General features: G+C 42.7%; 1 protein-coding gene across 49 annotated transcripts in view; it reads right to left on the reverse strand.

Moving 5' to 3' along the window:
- Positions 1 to 13,588, reverse strand: part of MAGI1 (membrane associated guanylate kinase, WW and PDZ domain containing 1) — a 485,140-nt gene that overhangs the window by 20,946 nt on the left and 450,606 nt on the right. For 25 of the 49 annotated variants that reach the window (XM_083424561.1, XM_083424577.1, XM_083424567.1 and 22 more), the window contains 3 exons: positions 5,254 to 5,345; positions 3,040 to 3,232; positions 932 to 1,225 (listed from right to left, as the gene is read on the reverse strand). In XM_083424561.1, coding sequence (XP_083280687.1) covers positions 932 to 1,225; positions 3,040 to 3,232; positions 5,254 to 5,345 — 579 coding nt within the window. Of the gene's footprint in view, positions 1 to 931; positions 1,226 to 3,039; positions 3,233 to 5,253; positions 5,346 to 12,889; positions 12,968 to 13,588 lie in introns of all 49 variants that reach the window. The other 24 variants (XM_083424555.1, XM_083424587.1, XM_083424600.1 and 21 more) reach the window with 1 other exon arrangement.

Raw genomic sequence — 13,588 nt, forward strand, 5'->3', positions numbered from 1 at the left:
AATATTTTAACAAAATATTTTTTTATGTCTATAAATGTGAAAGGGCCATTTTTTATTTTTTTAAGAAACCCAGAGTTATTCACAAGTACATATATAGAATAAAGCACCGTTTGTTCCCAGGGATAGCCATCTGTCAGAGAGGGCACTTGCGTTAAACTCAGGCCTACAGGCTTTGTCGCTGGAGAAGAGTTCAGTGAGTGACAACCTCTTCTACTACTGTCATTACTCAAGAGTTCAAAATGTCAGTCTGCTTTCCAAAAAACAAAAACAGCCCCTCTCCTCTAATACAGCTTTGAACAAGACCCTGGAGGGAAACAACTCCCAAAGCTTGACTTTCCAATTAAACATATTAATTAAATAGAATAGGGAGTACATTCATGAACTGCAATTACTGTTTAGCAACTGTAATTATTATTCTCACTGTACAGAGGCATATCAACTCAGGCTCTTTTCACAGTGTTGCCTCAGGGTTGGTCATAAATAAGTTGAGTTTTACTCGTGAGATACAACACCATGGGTGAAATGAAGAAGACCTCACCCAGGTAATTAATGGTTATAATGAAAGAGTTGCTGAATTCAGCTGCCTCGATACAGGACAATGCAAGACAAAACTCCCCATCAAAATGGGACCCACTATGCCAGGCTTTCTCAACCTCGGCCCTCCAGATGTTTTTGAGACTACAATTCCCATCATCCCTGACCAGCGGTCCTGCTAGCTAGGGATCATGGGAGCTGTAGGCCAAAAAACATCTGGACGGCCGAGGTTGAGGAAGCCTGCACTATGCAATGGGATGCACAAATCAACGGTGTGCCATGTTAGTTTATGTACCTCAGAAATGTAGAGGCGCTTATGAGCGCAGGTAAAAGAGCCCCAGCCACCAAGGAAACAGATTAAAAAGCCAAAGCGATTCTAAGCACGTTCTGCACTTACCGAACGTCGTTCCAGCTTCTGGCCGGCTAACGGAAGACACGATGACAAAGCCAAAGCCTTCATTCTCTCCGCGGCGTATTTCCACATCGTAGGGCTGCACCACAGTGCTGACCACACCGCTGCCCCCGCCTCCTCCGCTGCCGATTCCGCTGGTGCTGCCGCTGCCGGAACTGACGGTGTTGAGCGAGTTCTGGCTCCCCTGCGGAGTGCGCTTCTCCTCTGTCAGAGAAGCAGGCTGGTTGCTGCTGTGGTGAGATGAGGCTGGGGAGGGGACCTCGTTCTCTGCTTTCGGAACTGTTTCGGAAAGAGGCAATCATCTCTCAACACCAAGAGATAACTGAACGAGTTGCTGAATTTCTGATTATGTAAAGGAAATGTCAAGATCGACATACTACAGTCGTACCTGCACTTACGTATTCCTCCGGTTACGTAAACTTCAGGATACATAAGTGGCAAACCCGGAAGTATATTTCTGGGTGTGCATTTCTAGTATACCCTAGTATATTTCTAGAGAGAGGAGGGCATTCTGCCACCTCTTTCACTCACTGATAGCATGAAGACCTGTTTACTCAGGAAAGAAAATATTTAACTGGGGATTTAGTTTTTTTCTGGTGGTGGATTTCATGGTGGATTAACACTGGGTTATCACACTTTTACTTGGGGAATTTTCATGCCAATTTCTTGTTTCTGTTTTGTTTTCATGCATTTTATTTATGGTATTTTACCTTGATTATTATTATTATTTTGTAAAGTCACTTCAAATAATTATGTACAGAAAAGAAACCACCACTAGTACTAAATATGGCCACATCAGGAAGAAAAGGCACACTACAGCCAAATTGTATGCAAGGTTTTTTTTCTCCATGGAGGCATACTGCACAGAAATTCGTGAGAGGTATGTTAAAAATCAGAAGGCAAATTTCCTTCATATAGATTTTGCAGGAAATATATGCAGGCATGAGACTGGATGGCTGCTTGTCCCTGCTAATGAATCTTTCCTGCACAAAATCATGCAGTGGGGTTTGTATTCTGCCTTAACTATTTCCATGGCTATCCCTCCATTATTATTTTTATGCAGAGGAAATGTATCAACCTGACTCTGAATATGCTAAAACATAGTTTCATATAGGTCCAAAGACAAAATTAAGAGAATGCCATTGGGGAAATAATAATAATAATAATAATAATAATAATAATAATAATAATAATAATAAAATTAAAAAAGATATATACACACTGCCCATCTTAATCATCCTCCCAAATCCACACCCACTGGCAATTCCAAGTCTATACTGACACTTCAATTGGGGGCCCAGCATGGATCATGCAATTCAATTGACCTGATGTTTGATATTGAGCTATGCCATTCTGACCCCAGGAGCACTTCCTATACTTCTGGGTTAGCACTAGCACACAGTCATATATGCAGGAAACTTGTTGGGAACAACCGGGGGGTGGCTGTTCATGCTAGGGAGGCTTCTCCAAAACATCTGCTGGATACAGACTGCTGGATAAATAGTGCAATCCCACGCTTATCTACTCAGAATAAGACCCACTGAGTTCAATGGGACACACATCCAGGTAAGTGTGTATATGATTATGGCCTAAATGTAGTTTAGTCCGCTCCAGCAAGGTCCTTTTTTAGGGCAGAACCATTGGCATCCAACATTAGGATTTGGATAACATGGCTAGGTAATAATGTGCTCCCTTGCAGGTAGTGCTATAAAATGATTACCACTTTACAGGCCTATCAGTTTCACAGTATTTTTTATCCTATAAGAGATTATCCTTTAAAATGGTAAATTTAAACTAAACCCAATGGGGGGAAACCCTTGGAAAGTGGCAACATATCTCTTCTAATCACCAAAAGTCAAATTCTCAGCTTGAAAACATTTCAGCCTATATTTATACCGTGTTCGAAAAGCCTCAAACAAAAACCAGGGAAAAAAAACCAGAGGTTAAAAAGCAAAATATAAATAACAGAACGGTGCATTGCTATTTTTTGCTAGAACCTGAAGCTTTTGATCTTTAGAAAGTAGTTCACTTTCATCCAGAGACAGGAGTAAAAACAAAACAAAAACACCCCTGCGAGTCACATTGCAACCTACCTGTGTAAACCACTTTGCGCCTGACAGTCAGATTGACATGGCCTTGCTTGGCGGCCTGTTGCATAAGCTGAACTACAAGCTGGTGAGATTTCCCGACAACAGGGGTCCCATCCACGCAGATCAATTCGTCCCCAGATCGCAGGCGGCCATCGGCATCTGCAGCACCCAGTGGCACAATGTGACCAATGTAAATCTGCGAGAAGCATGTGCATGTGCGAGAGAAGAATCGCTGTCAGAATTGCGGAAGAAGTGAAATCTCATCCCACAGCACCAAATCAGGACTGTCCATAGCCAGGGAACCTTTATATCGGAGTCAAGGACTGCATCCCCTTGTGGGCAACTGTAACCAGGGGATGCACACCAGTGCAAGAGGGGGCAGAAGAACGGACTTAGGGGACATTCCAGCCATACATAAGTCAGAGGCTGCTTAGACACGCCCAAATGCTCACATCTCTCCACCCAGGCAACCCAGAGGTTTAAGGACACATTTCAGCTGGGAAAAATACTCTGGGAAGTTGTGGGACCGTGGAGTTGGGGTATGACCAGGGTAAGTCCCAAGCAGCAAACAGAGAGGCCCAGAGGCCTGCATTTGCCCACCAAGGTAGAGGTTCCCTGCCCTCAGTCTATACCCAAACATCTTCTAGCCAAGTGGATCAATGTAATCCAGGCTGTTATGTGAATACATCTGGGTCATGTCAGATGTGCCCAAAGGGCCAGACCCAGATGGATGATACCAGTGAGGCAACAATGTGGAAGGGATGGCAGAAAAGGCCCAAAGGGTCAGTCAGTGCCATACTTTGGTCAACAACCTTACTTTCCTAAACTTTGAACATGGAAGCAGAGCTTCCCAACAGGGTCATTATCCCCTTAGCAAAAGTATGCCCTAACTTGATTTATACAGGGTGCATATCTGTGCACTGCCCCCACTCCCGGTATTATGACAGAGGAACCTAGAGGCCTCTACACATGCACACAAGTTGATGTTATCAGTTGACCATGTGAAGAAGAAGAGGAGGAGGAGGAGGAGGAGGAGGAGGAGGAGGAGGAGGAGGAGTTTGGACGTGATATCCCACCTTTCACTCCCCTTAAGGAGTGTCAAAGTGGCTAACAATCTCCTTTCCCTTCCTCCCCTACAACAAACACTCTGTGAGGTGAATGAGGCTGAGAGACTTCAAAGAAGTGTGACTAGCCCAAGGTCACCCAGCAACTGCATGTGGAGGAGTGGGGAAGCGAACCCAGTTCACCAGATTACAATTCCACCACTCTTAACCACTACACTATGCTGGCTCTCATGAAGGCTTCTGTGTAGAAGTCTTCATGACATGGCAGCAAATAGCCCATCATCCCATCGTTCTCAAAAAGTATTTTTTTCCTCTTCTGGATGTTTCCATTTCCATGAACTACTGTTCCCATGGTGCAACACAGTTAAGAGAGCCACATGCATGCAAGGCATCTTACAAATTACCTGTAATGAAAGTTACAAATTAGGGGCCGTAGCCAACTAAGTCCAATGCGGAGTAGAACCACTGAAATTAATTATCCAGCCAGAGCAGCTGTTAACTAGGCTAGATGGGGCATTGGCCCACTTGATACAAGTCGCTTTCATATTTCCCTATGAAGGCAAAAGCAACACCCTTCTTCAAAGAATATATGTATTGTATGACTTTGCCCCTGGGAAACGAATTCTAGAATTTTGATCCTGAGATTCATGGAAAGGCTCAGCAGATCATTACTAGTGCAAATCTCTAGACTTCCAGTCCTTTACCCATGATTGTGCCTTTCCTCCTCTATTTAACATGACGTTCATTTTCTTGGAGAGTCCTGCTGAATGAGACTGTATTTATTCAGCTCAAGGGACTGGTAATAAGATCAGAAGCCTTGGCTCGAGTGTGACCTAAATCAAAGCAGCCCAAAGTTGCTAACATCTGTTGACGTTCTGGTCAGTAGCTGCTGCAAAACAGCTCGGGGGTCTAAGCCAGTTGATAGCAGAAATAGACCTCTATGTGAACAAAGATCAACACTCTTCATAACCTTAGCTATTCAGAACATAGCTCAGCACTCTGTTCTGGTTTCGCTTGGTTTTAAAATCAAGTGGCTGAAAGGATGCAGATGAAATATTATCGGACACGTATTCTGGCGAATGTGGCTCTGAAAATTCCGGGGTAAAGAGATAAAAAAAGGGTAAAACAAGCCTAAAAATGTCAAAATACTTACAGGTTCTCCAGGCTCATTTCCACCAAGAATCCTAAATCCAAATCCAGTCTCTTTCCTCCATAGAAAAATATCCTGCTCTTGATAATCTGGAACTGCAAGAAAATAGGAAGAATTAATGCTTTACCACAGAGCTGACTTGAAAAAAAGCACATATACACAATGAAATCCCCTTCTAAGCAGACCATTTTACTTACGCTGAATGGCACCACATTACATAATTCTCAAAATGCATGTGTAGCTATCTATGATGTCCTATTATAAAATGGCTCGGCCTCTGGGGATTTCCCTGGACAGATGGGGGACAGCTGTGAAAGGAAAGACCCAACAACTTGCCTTCGATCTTGGGAGGAACTCTGCATCATACCAAGCTCCACAGGGTTGCACGGGAAATAAATCTTTATGTATGTACTTTTTATTTATATCTTATCTATTTATATCTGGCTCAAGGTACCAGATAAAGTCATGTCAAAACAATATTGCATTTGTCTGTACATGTCCATTACATATCCTGCCCATTGCCTGCACATGCCAGGGATTCCTGGATTCCTGAATACTGTTCACACCAGATGAAGGGGATTCCAGTAACCTCGCTGTCTCTCGGCCCTTGCAGCTGACAAATCAAAGCAATGATCTTGCTTTTGAGGCATTAGCTTTGTGCCATTGCTCCGCTCCTCTTTTCTGGTTTAGAACAGCACCAATCTGAGATTCTGGGTTGGTGGAATAGTTGCTATAATACCCTTCTGATATAATATTCTCACAAACCTGAAGGCACCGGGTTTGTGACTTCCTAGTAGTATATTTAAAAGAAAGACTGAGAGGAGTGGGAACAAAATGCAACCTACTATTTTCTCTGCAAAAGAGAAGTGCAAATATGAGGAGGAGGTTAGAGGATCCACGGGGAAATTAGAATCCTGGGCAAGGAAAGTAAGGCCTGTTAATCTCTCAGATCCATAGTTTTGAAGTCATCTTTTAGTGTTAAACCGGGAATGTGGTTCCTCAATATTTTCTTGCTGCTTTACTGGATATTTCCTTCTTTTGCTTACAGACTTTAATGAGGCCCGCCACCAAGAAATACTGAAGCACCTTTCGGGATTTTGTGATTATGCTAAACAGTTTCAGAACAATCATGTTATTAGGCATAGTTTTCGTTTTAGGTTTGCGACTGGATGCAAATCAGACATTTGCCTAGCACTGCAGTATTAGAACTCATCTGTTGTTAGTAATAAATCCAGGGTCCTTTTTGGAAATCACGAGCAAATAGACTTTTGTCATTATACAAATGAGGGTGGTCTATAAAAGAGTGTAACTCCATTAGTAACATAAAACAGTTGATTTTCTTTTCATAAGGCCGGAGAGAGGAGAACAAATCAAGAGCTCTGCGCTGCAATGGCTGTTGTAATAATTGACATCTGTGCGACATTATTTCTTATTGTCAGCATTACTGCTATTGAATAATGCTATAAATAGCTGGAACAACTGGGCATAACCCTTGCAAAACCTCTCTTGCGTAAGCCCCGATGAAATTATTAGGAGCTTCTCTCTTCTATACACCTGCATTTGTTTTAAAAAATTACTTGCGTAAAGTTCATGTCTGCCCAATGACCATAACCAGACCTGCTTACATTCAGCAAGCTGGCTTCATTATGTGACCTCAAAAGAGCATGTCCTGGCCATCCTATTAATGTCAAAAAGTTGTAGCAGTAGTCCTACACCAGTGATGGTCAAACTTGGCCCTCCAGCTGTTTTGGGACTACAACTCCCATCATCCCTAGCTAACAGGACCAGTGGTCAGGGATGATGGGAATTGTAGTCCCAAAAGAGCTGGAGGAGCAGGTTTGGCCACCACTATCCTACACCAAATAGTCACTTGCACACATACTCCAGGTGAAATACGATTACTTCCCCCCCCCCGGGGGGGGGCACTGAACTGTTCCCTCATAAAATCTTCGGGCACTTTTAGGTGACTGTGCGAGTGCGGTTCTGTGGTTTCCCTTCTCAGCTACCGCTTTGGAACCATTTCTACTCACCCAGCTTTTGCCTTTATCAAGCGATCAGATTTGGTTACATGATAAGAAGGTAAAAAGAGCCATGCTGGATCAGGTCAAAGGCCCACTGAGCCCAGCATCCTGTTCTTATACCAGATACCCACAGGGAAACCTTTAAGTGGGTGGCACTGTGGGTTAAACCACTGAGCCTAGCACTTGCCGATCAGAAGGTCAGCGGTTCGAATCCCCGCGATGGGGTGAGCTTCTGTTGCTCGGTCCCTGCTCCTGCCAACCTAGTAGTTCAAAAGCACATCAAAGTGCAAGTAGATAAAGAGGTACCACTCTGGCAGGAAGGTTAAGGGCGTTTCTGTGCGCTGCTCTGGTTCGCCAGAAGCGGCTTAGTCATGCTGGCCACATGACCCGGTAGCTGTACGCAGGCTCCCTCGGCCAGTAAAGCGAGATGAGCACCGCAACCCCAGAGTTGGCCACAACTGGACCTAATGGTCAGGGGTCCCTTTACCCTTTACCTTTATCATGTCCCTTCTTTATCGCCTTTTCTAAAGAGTCCCCAGTGCTCCAACCTATTCTCATAGGGGAGTTGCTTCATCCCTTTAATGGTTTTGCTTACCTTCTCCTGAAACCTTTCCCGTTCTACGGTATCCTTTTTGAGGTGTGGCAACCAGAACACAGAATTCCAAGTGTGGATGCACCACATATTTGTATAATGGCATTACGATATTATTAACAGTTTTATTTTCAACCCCTTTCCTAATGATCCATAGGATGGCATTTGCCTTTTCCAGAGCTGCCACACACTGCGTTGCATTAAACTTTTCTTCCTAACATGGTGTGCTTCGATTTTTATCTAATTGTGGATGAAAGGAAATATTTATAGAAGAATTTTTTGGTAAATGGTGGTGCTTTATGATTGTTTTCACAACAGCATGCAATATTTGCCAATTATTGGCCACAGTTTTCTAGGGTAAGGGATTTACTCTATGGGCCAAACATCCCATTCAAGGTACCACATTAACCACTGAAATATAGAGATAAGCTACTGTAAAAGCCAGTTGCACCGACTTTCCAGAAGGTGTCAACAATTAAATGTAAAATGCACCAAAGCCCTAAGCGTCAAATGCAATTAACAAAGGTGATGCATATTTGAACCGGGTTATTAATTATTTTAAAATGCAAAATTAATTTTGCGTATGAACTAACATCAGGGGACAACTTCAAATACATTTACTATTTATTGGGTTGTAGGGGACTGTAGCACTTTGATTAATTTTGGTATGTCTATGTGTAAAACTTTTCCATGATGTATACTTAAAGGTAAAGAAACAACTCTTCAAAAGATCAGATATCCAATTTCCATTAAAACACAAACATAAACACATTCTTTTAATTATTATTTTCAAGACCCCAAAATACATTCAAAATAATTTTTGAAAGCCAGAAACATGTGATTATAGTAAAATAATGTTTAGGGCCTCTGAAACCCGACATGTGAATAAAGCAACTGTTCTGCTTAGTGGAGCTGAAGGAGAAGCTCCCTATCAAAGACAGCATTCAACCCTGAAGGCTGTCCAATCAGAGAAAGCCCAGATAAAGGAGTCCAAAATGTAGAAGTCCATCTAGTCCGGTGATGGCCAAACTTGGCCTTTCAGCTGCTTTGGGACTACAACTCCCATCATCCCTAGCTAACAGGACCAGGGGTCAGGGATGATGGGAATTGTAGTCCCAAAACAGCTGGAGGGCCAAGTTTGGCCATCACTCATCTAGAGCATGTGCTATGAGACTGTGACAAAGAATTTTCCTAGATCAAGGACAAAGTACAATGGTACTCACTCCTATCCCAAATCTGTGAAATGGTGAATCAGAGGAAGTGAAAGACTTCAGGCTCCACTTTAAGACTCCACTTAAAATAATACTTAGACAAAAGACAATTAAAACATGATTGACTCATCAATTTGTATTATGGTCCACCGGCAGAATGAGCCAGCACTAAGTCGCACCGATTGTGAAACTAAATTTGAAGCTTTCATAATCAAATCTGCACAGAATTATGGTGAGAGGTGGCCTGGTTAGTAATAATAACATCAAATAGCTGCATCTATGTTCCCAGCATCGTATCAGTAGAATCTGTGTCAACCATGAATTTCCAGGTGTCTCTTTTGTTTCTCCATGATCAAAGACTCATTCAGAAACTGAAATGATCCTAAATGAAACACCAACCAGAGAGAGATGGCTCAAACGCAGTGTTCCATCTTGTCCCTACATGAAACTGCTGGTAGATTTGAGGATTTGGAAAAAGGAGCCATTGTGATGTTTAAAATGTTCACCTCTCTCTCTCCATCTCTCTCTCCTTTTCATTGGATTTAAGCAGAGGCCATTGAAGTGCTGAGCCAGTGCCCAGAATCAGTAATTGTCTGGATGAGGGCCAATAAACTGAAACTCAATCTCAAGGAGATGGAGATCAACCTGTTCTAGATGGGATTGTACTTCCAATTCCGTGCTCTGCCACATTCATGACATCAAGCAGGCTTTGCTTATTGTTGGATCCACAATCATACCATTATAATTCCCATCAGCTCTGTGGATGAAAGCTGCCATCGACTGAACACACCTGGCTCATGGAAGCACCAAGGAGCTTCTCGACATTTCCACTTAGAAAGTCAAGTTACTGTACTTTGACTGGGATGTTGGTGGGAAGCTGATGAATTTAAATCAGCTTAAACACAAGTACTCTGGGTTCCGTGTATTGTTGATTATATCACACCAAGCAGGTGCTATGCTGTCAGAACTGAACTCACAGTTTAACCTCCCTAAAAGGGGTCTGGCTGAGATTTCTGAGCTGCTATCCTTTTTCAATGGCTCACGACAGAGGGTTTATTCAAGTAGGAGCAGCAAACAAATGCATAAACAAAAAGTGTAGAAATGAAACAAGGCAGACATCTGCTAGTTTCTGTAATGTTTTACAGCCATTGATCTGTGTGCACATTTTGTATTCACTCTCATCTTAATTGATCAGTGTTTATTAAGCTAAGATATTTTTAAAACTCCCATGTATTAGTGCACTGAGCCATGGCTTAACAATCTTCTAAATACAATTACAGAATAATAAGGTGATGAATATCGTGGAAGACCATAATTGGACTCAGTTAAGGCTTAGTTGCTTGAAGGCTGGTTTGCTGGAAACGGTGACTCTTGCCTTCTTGCGGCAGCGCAGCGAAAACAATGCAAGCTCAATTGCATTAAAATTGGCGAACTCTGACACTAACCTCTGACATGAGGTGGACCGCATCCTAAGTTAATTGGTATTTATCACTGGCTTTAGACAACCAAAGCATAAGAAACCAGAGATAGATGGCAAAGGTTCTGTCCAGTGACTCACGTCGGAGCCTGGGCCAAACCAGTTGAGAATACACAGCTTGTCTGATAGAGGCAAAAGAGCTTCCGCTGGGCACTCCAGCGTGGAACACTTTGTGTCTCAGCATCTCCTCACACCTTTCCATTTGTCAACTCTACAGTGCTTCCCATCCGCAGCCAAAGCGTTGCCTTCTGTTTCTTGTTCAGATACAAATCTATTGTTTCAGGCTCTGTTCTCTTGAACGACATATATACCACATTATCATCACGATCTTTGCAAGGTTCAAGCTGGAGAGGATGAATTAGATCTCATCTTGAACAATGCTCCTCTGTTTGGGGCTCCAGCTCATCAGAGAGCTATTCTTAAATTGTAAAGGTAGCAGTCTGGTAAACAGGGCAGCTTGTTTCATGACGACTACAGTGACAGTTTACACGGACTTTTGTTCATACGGATGTGATTTTATGTAAGGGAGTTGACATTTTCAAGGTTAAGAAGGGTGCTCATGCTGCAGTATACTGTTCAGGATTTGTATGCTTAGTCACTCACTCCACTTAAAGATTCGTTCATCGATCCTTGTGTATTTCATGGAATCTTTCTTTTGCGGCTTTGCCTACACAATTATTGTTTATCCCCCTGCTGTTGTGAATTTTAATTGTTGTACCCTATGGCTAGAACACTTAATGATAAATTTGGTTTGAAACAATCCAATCCAATCGAAAAGCCAGCATGTGTGACCCCGAAGCTATACTTTTCAGCCAGGGCTTTAAATCAATACAGTACAAGGGAACAAGGCAAGGAAGCTTCTAATACCCCCCCCCCTTTCTTTCATTAAGGTTGATATAATCCAAAACTGCATTCTGGACAAAATGCTATGTTAAGAGGACAACAGCACTCTGAAACACAAACACACACATGCACAACATACGGCACAACACAAACAAAAGTGGGACAAAATTCTTTTTGAAGACTTTTGCACTGATGGGCCCAATTTAATGGCTGACATTAGGAGTTGATCAGGATGCCAGCCAACCAAAGCTCATTCCCAGTTCTGACCGGCACATATTGTTTCTGCGTGTCTGGGCAAACTGGGTGATCCGGAACGCATAAGATTACTGAAGATCAGCCACTGGTTGTTGTTGCACAAGACTTGCTCTTGCTATGTATCTTACAAACACATGACTGGCATTTTTCCTATATGTGAATATAGAGGCTGGTATGCAACACGTGGCAGCGGCAAAAACTAGCCACATAAATTGGAAGACATCTGTGAAGCCCGAACATGGTAAAGGTAAAGGGACCTCTGACCATTAGGTCCAGTCGTGGCCGACTCTAGGGTTGCGGCGCTCATCTCGCTTTCTTGGCCAAGGGAGATGGCATACTGCCATGTGGCCAGCATGACTAAGCTGCTTCTGGCGAACCAGAGCAGCGCAGGGAAACACCGTTTACCTTCCCACTGCAGCGGTACCTATTTATCTACTTGCACTTTGTGCTTTCGAACTGCTAGGTGGGCAGGAGCAGGGACCGAGCAACGGGAGCTCACCCCGTCGCGGGGATTCGAACCACCGGCCTTCTGATCGGCAAGTCCTAGGCTCTGTGGTTTAACCCACAGCGCCACCCGCATCCCTTTGTTTGCCTATTTACCACAGTATGATTTCTTTTCCACCACCGCAGGGTTTATTTTAATTTATTTGTTTCATCAAATTGTAAATCAGTGTTTTTAGACTGATTAGCACACTCAGATGCTGCTGCAAATAGTCATAAAATACTTAATTCAAATCTAACTTAATTAAAATTTTGACTGCAGACCCCCACAAAAAAAAAATTAATGAAAAAAATTGTGCGTTTTAGCACAACTACTTCTTAATTCTAACCCCACCTCACCCCGTGACATAAGTAGCATTTCTAAAACCAGTGGTGGCTTGAGGGCAATCCGTGTTGGCTCATTACTGCCATTCTCTCAAGGGCTTCATTGCAAAAGTAATAGAAAGAGTTTTGAACAGCTGATGAGAAAGAATGATCCCAGATGGATACAGGTAACCCTCCCCTATCCAATCGCTATTCAGGTAAAGCTTACAGAACACAACAAGATTCTTCCCTTCTGCTAGATTACCCCATCTTGCTCTTTGGCAATGGAACATTTGAAGAAGGCATATGAAACCGTCAGTGCCCATCATGCTTCACCCTCCAACCCCACCTGACCCGTATGAATTGCCCCCCCAATCACAGACACTACCACAAGATGGACAACAAGACAGATATAAAGCTCTCAGCTCATTCTTACATTCTCCAAAATTCGTGGAATTGATTTCTCTCTCTCTTTCACCCTTGCTCAGTCCAGTCGCAGGCGAAGGTGACATAGCTGTGAATATTAATTTTAACATTTTGCAAAGCTTAATGGGATTTTGCTTTCTTGTTTGTTCATTTCAGTTTAGCGTTGACTGATAACAGCTCTGATTTAGCTTTCATGCCCTTACTATTACAGAAAAGATCACAGCTGCTAAGGATTAGAACAGACCTACCTGTTTTGCCAGGTGTATACAATACTGGCCTTATCTGATGTGGGAAATGGTTGAATATGCATCATTGTAAATACATTCAAACTGGGTTTCAGAAAAACTAGGAAATATTTGCCTTTTTTTTATAGTGCATAGACGTTTGACAACAGACTTATCTTGTGGATTAGGAAACAAAACCTACACATGCAAGAAAATTATACTGAATGCTTTTCATTAAGTTGCTGCTTTATGGTGCTACTTTTAAAACCAAAGCTAACCAGTAGCAGCAGGAGGTTGAGTAAAGTCTTGCCTTGTGTCCCTAGAGCATCTGCTTAAACCAAATACATGCGGTAGTTGAAAATCGGATTCTACTATTATTTCATCATGCACATGTGTTCATGCAAGTCTAAGACAATGCATGTATTAAAAGTTAACCAACAATTCCTTATAGCATGAAGGTTTTGCTATTGGCGCGCATATTGGAT

This window comes from Podarcis tiliguerta, assembly GCF_965153285.1.
Source record: "Podarcis tiliguerta genome assembly, chromosome: 2".
Taxonomy (NCBI): domain Eukaryota; kingdom Metazoa; phylum Chordata; class Lepidosauria; order Squamata; family Lacertidae; genus Podarcis; species Podarcis tiliguerta.